General features: G+C 29.2%; 1 protein-coding gene across 3 annotated transcripts in view; it reads right to left on the reverse strand.

Moving 5' to 3' along the window:
- Positions 1–7551, reverse strand: part of LOC106472218 (tubulin polyglutamylase complex subunit 2-like) — a 12619-nt gene extending 5068 nt beyond the window's left edge. The window contains exons 1-6 of one of the 3 annotated variants that reach the window (XM_013932847.2): positions 7279–7551; positions 5988–6067; positions 5209–5296; positions 4542–4682; positions 2398–2517; positions 1455–1630 (exon numbers count right to left, since the gene is read on the reverse strand). In XM_013932847.2, the coding sequence (XP_013788301.1) occupies positions 1455–1630; positions 2398–2517; positions 4542–4682; positions 5209–5296; positions 5988–6067; positions 7279–7327 (654 nt within the window). In that variant the 5' untranslated portion in view covers positions 7328–7551. Of the gene's footprint in view, positions 1–1454; positions 1631–2397; positions 2518–4541; positions 4683–5208; positions 5297–5987; positions 6068–7234 lie in introns of all 3 variants that reach the window. The other 2 variants (XM_013932848.2, XM_022400824.1) reach the window with 2 other exon arrangements.
- Between the last annotated feature and the right edge of the window lie 414 nt (positions 7552–7965).

Genomic DNA, 7965 nt, shown 5'->3' on the forward strand with positions numbered 1-7965 from the left:
TGAGCAGGGTGAAGGAGGATTGTTTAATCTTCGAACACCCTAGATTGATAATTGTTTCCTTCGGAAACAATTATTTTTTAAATCTAAATAACTGCCAAGTACCTACCTACATAGATTTCTATTATAATTTATCAAACTTAGTAACTAAGCTGTATTTGGATCTAAAACAAATATGAAATTTGGATCAGACTAAAGATGCAACCTACTTCATTGTAATCTTGGTTCAAAAGATGAAATGGTGTTAGGTACATTAGAAATGCTGAGAAAACCACTAGGGGAACATTCTGAGCTTCCAATTGGTTATTCAAGTTATATATAGAAGTAAGTGTATATAAGGGAGCATTAGTTACTAAGCTTGATAAATTATAGTGGAATTCTACAGTATCAATATAGTAATTTATGATTTTTTGGTTATTCAACTGTATATATATAAAACGTAAAAAAATAATTTTGTTTCATATCCTCCATGTGCAAAATTTTCAAAGCTTAGCAACCTACATCAAGCAGCAACTGAGTATAACTGTCTTAACTAGAAGAGATAATTGTTTGCCTTTACTTCTTTATTTACTGTTCTATGTTTTCAGAAAAATATGTTTAAGAACTTATTTCTAAAGAGCAATAATCTATGTACATGTATCATGTATAATAATTGAAATGTATTTTACAAAATACTTGTCTACTAAAACACAGCCAAGACAGTTCATTTTGTGAAGACTAAAGGTCAGTTTTATATCATTGGATACAGTAACATGAGAGCATGTGTGCCACGTCATTGCAACTTCTGTATTGTTAACCAGGCACGGCTGAAAGGTCAATACAATAAAAATAATAGATATATATATATATATATATATATATATAAATCTATAATGTTATGAGATTTAAGCTATTTAGTCTAAACATTTATGTTTCAGTATTATAATTTGTTGTCATTTTATATTTATTTCCTAATTGTTTATGGTGGTTACGAGATTGGTCAAATCTACCGAACCTGCACAGAGATTAATTACTGAAGATAACAGACAAAATCCAAAGTTTTTTCTTAAGAAACATTTGATAACTATCTGGACATTATAAAGATTTTGCATGTAAAATTTGAAAATCTTCTGATGCATAAAAATATCTTTAATCTTAAAATGAAAATTACTTTGCCTGATGGATAGGCAACATGCGAAAAGAAAAAAAAGGCATGAGAAAAGCATTGCTTTACAAACCTTAAGATTTAATAAAAAAATTTGATATTTTGCATATGAAAGCATAGTAATGTTTACTGATAATCTACCAAATTTCATTAACATACAATTGCTAATTTAAAATTTATAGCATGAAAACTATAACAAGCACAAAATGGTTACAAGGTCGGTCCCAGGGACTGAGCCCATGCTGAAAGAGTTATGTAGATGTAGTTTCTGTCATGTGTTCAAAATATATTATTCTACAAGCTTAAAATATACCTTAGCCCTAGTTGGTAGACCCCATGGTGTGAGAGTATACTGCCATTGAGGTAGTCCTAAATGAACAAGAGACAGTCGAAGGTAAGATGTCATTGTTGAAGCCAGATAATGCCATTCTAGAGCCCTATCCAAAAACCATACAGTTGGAACAGTTGTAGAGATGGGTTCAATAGTATCTGAAAGAACCAAGAGTATAGCAAGTAAAACTGAAGGGAAGATGTGCACAAAGTTTGGTTTACAAGAAAGAAGTAACTGTAATGTATAATTTACGAATATTATGATTCAAAAAAATGTTTTAACACACAAATGCTACTCTGTTTTTTTTTGAGTAATTTATATTAAGTTTTTTTAAGAGAATGGTTAACAATACATCATGTTTATCTGTCAAACTAATACTTCTTCTAATGTCTCCAACTATGCTACAAGTATGGAGATTTTCTGTGCTATTATGTTTAGAATATTTATTTATTTTCTTGCATAAGAAACAAAATTCAACAATTTTCCTAAAACAACTTTTACATATCTAAGTGAGGAGCAAAATGATAATGTGTTAGATATTCCGAATGAAAAAATAACAAGTGAATTTCAACAAATGAAAAGGTAGCCAAGAAACAAAATAGTTAATGGATATGGTTTGGTACTTCATAAATATTTTTGTTTATTCTATATAGGTAAATAGTAAAAACACAACGATGTATGAAAGGCGCAAAACTTATTTGTATTTAATTGCAAAAACCAGAACAGTTGTGTTTTTGTGAATTATCGTTAGAGAAATCTTTCATGAGATATTTAAGGACATGCAAATATACTTCATATGTTGTTAAGTTTGTTTTCCTTTAAATAAAAAAAGGATAAATCAAATTCTGATCATTTGTTTAGTCACAGTGCACACTAATATATGTTTGATGAAATGCTTGTATGTGTATGTAGATATATTACCAACCTTCCTTTACTGGGTAAACCAAACAAACTTTACCATTTCCTTGACAAGAGTCTAGAAGAAATACTTTACACTTGTTGCTATATTTGGGTTTTGTTGCCTGTTCTCCAAGCAAGTTTCTTTCTACAAAGGAAAATAAATAATCCTCAATAATTTTGAAAACATCTACAATGCAACCAAAATGAACATACAAAAACACTTTATATGAAAAAAAATTACTGCTCTAATTTTCTGTACATTTTTCAATATCACAACAAAAATAAACTGATTATATTTATATTGCATTGGAAATTGGAAATATTAAATTTAGTACTTTGGTTTTAATTTATTTGCCATCATCTTAAATTACATATGTTCCAAAGCATTTATGTAACAGTGGTATGCATCCCATACATGGAAATCATATTAGTATCCATTCTAATCATGAATAATATCACAACTTAAATATACACTGTTATTACCAAAACAATTAGAACAGTCACCCACAGCTAGTAATGGACTTGCATGTGAATCCCATGCTGCTCTGACATGTAGTGTTACATAGCCATACAATACAGCCAGTTAGAGTAGAAATATCTTAAAACAAAAAATTCTGGTTCTTCAAAGATGAATAATTAATGACCAGATGCACCTTGTTATTATGAATATGTGGGCATTTCAGCCACACCCATTCATATCCTACTCATACTGTAAGTAAAGTGCTGAAGAAATGAATGACCGTCAGGAATATAAGCTAATATGGAATACTGTGTCTGTCACATAAAAAGAAACTACTCATCTGGCATCTAGTGACAGTTCAGATCTTCAGTTCGATGAGAGAAATTGGATTTTAATGAACAGCTACAGCCTATTATCCACTAGTTAAGGGCACTAATGCATCAACTTCCATGGTGTCTTGAAAATTAAATTACAACAGATAACAATCAAATGGGATGATAAGTTCTGCTACTCACTGTTTGTCTTAGGTGTGCAGATCTGGGTTTAATAGAAATAAAGAGAATGATTTGAATATGAATTCCAACTATAAGGCAGTAATATAATGGTGTTGGTCAGTTTCAGCTGGTTTAGAATTTGGCCATTGATTTGCAGTTAACCATAGAATGCCAGCATTAAATTTTCAATCATTAACACCAAGTGGTATTGGGTCATAATAACCCCATGCTGACATTCTAGGGTTAAAGGAGCTATGAATACCTTTTAAAACTGTGGCATTATGGGTAATGCTGCACCTGGTGCATCAAAACAATCCTATGGAGAAAGATCATATATCTTTTTCGGCACGATACCATATTGTATGTCATATCTAGCAGTGGTTTCAAACAAATAACAACCATATTATGATTTGTTTGCATAAGAACCATTTTACATGTTTTGAAGCACACCTAATAAACAGAAATGAGAGCACTTAAAATCTCACAATGTCTGAAATTGCTTTGCCAGAGTAGCAGCAGCCAATTCCCCTAGGTTAGTGACACAATTTAGGTTGTAATCAATGATCAAAATGGAATTTAGAGGAAAAAAAAACACCCTCCCTTTTTCTCAAAGTGCACTGATCCAATATTACTTGAGATGTAGTATATGTTCTAAAACTGCATAACATAACAGTTTGGAAAGTAAATTCATAAAATTTGACAAAAAATATCAAAACAGCACTTATTCTGTTTGGAATCCAATGCTTTTATTTGGATTTATTGGCTATTAAAATATGGAGATAATTATGAAGTCATATCAATAGATACAATTAAAAAATGTTGGAGGTATTGCAGAACTGTACTGGTCATTACAAACAGTCACACTCAGTGTCCTTTGGTTTTTTCATTTTTAAATCAATACTGACTTCAAAAACATCAGATAGGGCTTACTTTAAGAAATAAAAGGTATTAATTGAAATATGTTACATCAGTGTTAACTCTTCACTATTTTCATACTAAATCCCAAATATCTTGAGCCTAACTTTTCTTGAAGTCTTTTGAATTTCACAGCTATGCTGACTTAAAAAAAAAAGGCATCTAGAAAACAGGTAAATCTGCATGCTTACAATCCTGAAAAATAATTTTCCACCATACATACCTTGGAAAACATAAAATAAATGAGAGTTTTATTTATGTCTATGAAGTCCATAATGTGATCATTGTTTCCTAACTTACCAGATGAGGTACTTGATTCTGAGTCACTTTCAATATCAGTCAGTGTTGGAAGTCCAGAATGCATGCTAGCCATTTTGGGTGTCACACGTCTTAATTTTCCCATGGAATTAATTTCTATCATCCCCACTGGCACAGCTTCTTCTGTTAAAAATCAAGAATTAAAAAAATGATTGTGTGTTTACCATATTTTGACGTAGAGTTTATCTGTATTTGCCACTTTCTTAAGAAAAGTTAAAGAATTAAAAAAAAGCCCCTATTTACTTGCACTCAAAAACAATAAGTTTACTCTATAAGCATTCATAAAACACAGAAGAAAATGTTTTAAATTATTAAACTCAGCTCATTAAAAGTTTGTCCATAATAATACATTTAATTAAATATGACTATCAGTACATGATTTAAATAACCAAGAAACATATACTTTTAATACTGAGTTTATTATAAACATGTACAGATTCAAGAATAACATACTCAAGTCAGTCTACAAATATTACATTTTAAAATTTATAAGAATTTAAAGAATCGCTAAAATTATTTTTAAGAACAGTAATACTATTCAAATTATTAAGTTCCCTCTTGAAATAGAGAGTGTATTATTTACTTATAAAATCAAAAATAACCCACAGTAACAGGTAATAAACCAATTGCATTTTTTCATTAAATATACCTTTGAGTTTCATGCTCCATCTGATTTGCATACCATCAGTAGCCAAATAAAAAGCCTTAACATCAATGGGGAGAATACAGGCATTCCTCTAAGTGACAGAACAATAACAAAAACATGATGTCACAGTACACTATGCTTTCACTCACATAATATTGAAAAGATCATTTGGTTGGTTGATATATAGTGTGAAAACACACATCTTAATCCAAAAGAAAACATGTATTATCTATTTTGTTTCATAATTTGATTTCGAGTATTAAATCTTAAGATATGAATATGAACTGGGAGTTGCAAACTGTTACATAACTGATAGAAAAAAAGGATTTTCTTTATCATGTTATCTATATGTCAATAAGTGCTACATCATTTACAAATTGGTTGTTTAGCTGAGTTTTTTGTTTATTTACGTACCAAAATCTTCTATGTTAAATTTGTTAAAAGCTTCATTGAGAGGTTTAATAATATAAAATATATCTTCAAAAACTTAATTACAGATGCAATTCCAAGTTATTCAGACCATATAAAGGAATACATGAAAAATATTTTTTATAACTGGATAAGAAAAACTAAGGTTTGAAGCTTTATAGAAGCAACAATAAAATTAGTTTTGATAAATCTTCAGTTTATATTTGGTATCATCTTCTACAATACATAGCTTTTCCATTGCTAATAAAAGTGAAATGTTATATGTATAAAAACTTGGAAGAACAATTTTTCTATCTTCACTTCCCTATTATACTGTCAGTGGCACCTAGTGAAATAATACGTACGACATTTACCTGTTCCCATGAAGTTATTGTTACTTTATCAACTGGCTCTTTTTCCACTACTGTTACATTACAGATACAAGGTAATTTTTCTGAAAAAGAAATAAATATATTCATTATAATTCAAAAACAGGAAGTAAATCAGAATCTTTTTTTTATAAAGTTCTTAAGTTAGTATGTTTAAATAATGACTTGATTGTCACCAGGTAGGTTTTCTAAATTTGTGCAATGGTCTATCTGGTGATGTTGTATGCATGCTTTTACTTTGATTACTTTCTAAATTTTGCTAAACATATAGCATTGTAAGTCTATATGGATGTGAAAATTTACATTTAATTATAATTTTATATTTTGATTGTTTCTAATAGAAAAATGTCTTATTTATGGTTATCATACTTTTTTATACTCTAATATCTTCCAATTAGGAGAGCTTATATAATGTAAAATACCTCCTATAGATGTTGTATTTTTTATGCATGGTTATCAGGGTTAGTATATATACAAACGAGGCTTGGGGAGACTTAGACTCCCCAAATAAACCATCCCTCAAGGAGCATTATTCTCATAAACTCAAAAATATTATACACTCTATGTAGAAAGAGAGACAGACAGAGATCAAAAGAGGGTTTATGTGGGTCACAGAGGAGAGTTTACTTCTTTAGATACAAATACTGTTTCTTTTCAACTGTGCAACGTCCCACATGTCAACAGAATAGCCTACCTAAACTAAAGAATTACTCCTCATCTATGATAGTTATGCATAAATATCAATCTGAAGTCTAGAAAGAAACTAAGTACCCTGCAAGTTAAAAAAGGCACATTTTAGAACGAGCTTATACATGATGTCACTTAATTAGATAGTACAAATGAAGTAAATATAAGATGTTAAGTATTAAGTATAAAAACAAGTGGTATAAGTGGTTGAGTTAATTTCACTTATTACTTCCATGGTGTGTTCATACAAGACTAAATCTGTTAAATGAAATAAAGTAATTAAATTAATTATTTATGCTTAGGCACAGCCTATTTGAGGCTAAATATAATTATGCAATTGTTATAATGACATGTTAGTTGTTACAACACATTATTAATGTTTAATTATGCTTCAGCCTAAAGATAATTTCGTCCAATCACTATAGACAAGTTTTTAAAATTAAAATAAATTAACATAATACAATTAATATAAAGTACTATCAACATCAATGTATCATCACAAAAATCGAATAACAGTAATACTCTTAAGCTGTGATTAAACAAACCTGGCAAGTTTTCAGTAATGTACATTAGGCTTAAGCAAATTTACCTAAATATTTAACAAATCCCAAAGTTAACGAATCAATTTCAGAATTCATCAGTAACAAATTCACATGACATTCACAAAGAGCATTTAACAAGAAACTATATAAAAAACATCAGCCCAGGTAATGTTGTTTTAAAAACAAGAAAAGAATCTGTATATCTTCAAGTGGCACATATAATATAACAGCTACTTTTAACTATCAGCTAAAAGTCGTTTTCTAATACGTTATTCAAGCATACTACAGTTGCTAAGCGACTTGCGTGTTGTATGTCAAGATTCCTCTTGAAACTAGATAGTACATAATTTTGCATTTGTGGTAAACAATATGGAAACGGAACTATATTACTTTTGTTTAGGAAACAATTTAAAAAAAATGAACTTGAAGTATTTGTAATCATAAAAATGAGCGATATTAATTTTGGAATTGGATTTTTGTATAACAAATATTGATAAACATTTAAAATTACAAAATCTTTTCCATGCTAATATGAAAGTTACAAGGGACTAAAGAAATATTAAAATATTGAACTTGTGCCTGTTTTCTGACATTTTTATTATATTTCAATTATTTTCTTTATGGAATGGCTTTAATTTATAAACTATTTGTAACTGTTGTAAGCTATATTTTTAATATTTTAATTGAGATATGAGCTTGTGATGTTAAGATTTAGTTTTGTTAGTTTTCAATTT

Source organism: Limulus polyphemus, unplaced genomic scaffold (assembly GCF_000517525.1).
Source record: "Limulus polyphemus unplaced genomic scaffold, Limulus_polyphemus-2.1.2 Scaffold5169, whole genome shotgun sequence".
Taxonomy (NCBI): Eukaryota; Metazoa; Arthropoda; class Merostomata; order Xiphosura; family Limulidae; genus Limulus; species Limulus polyphemus.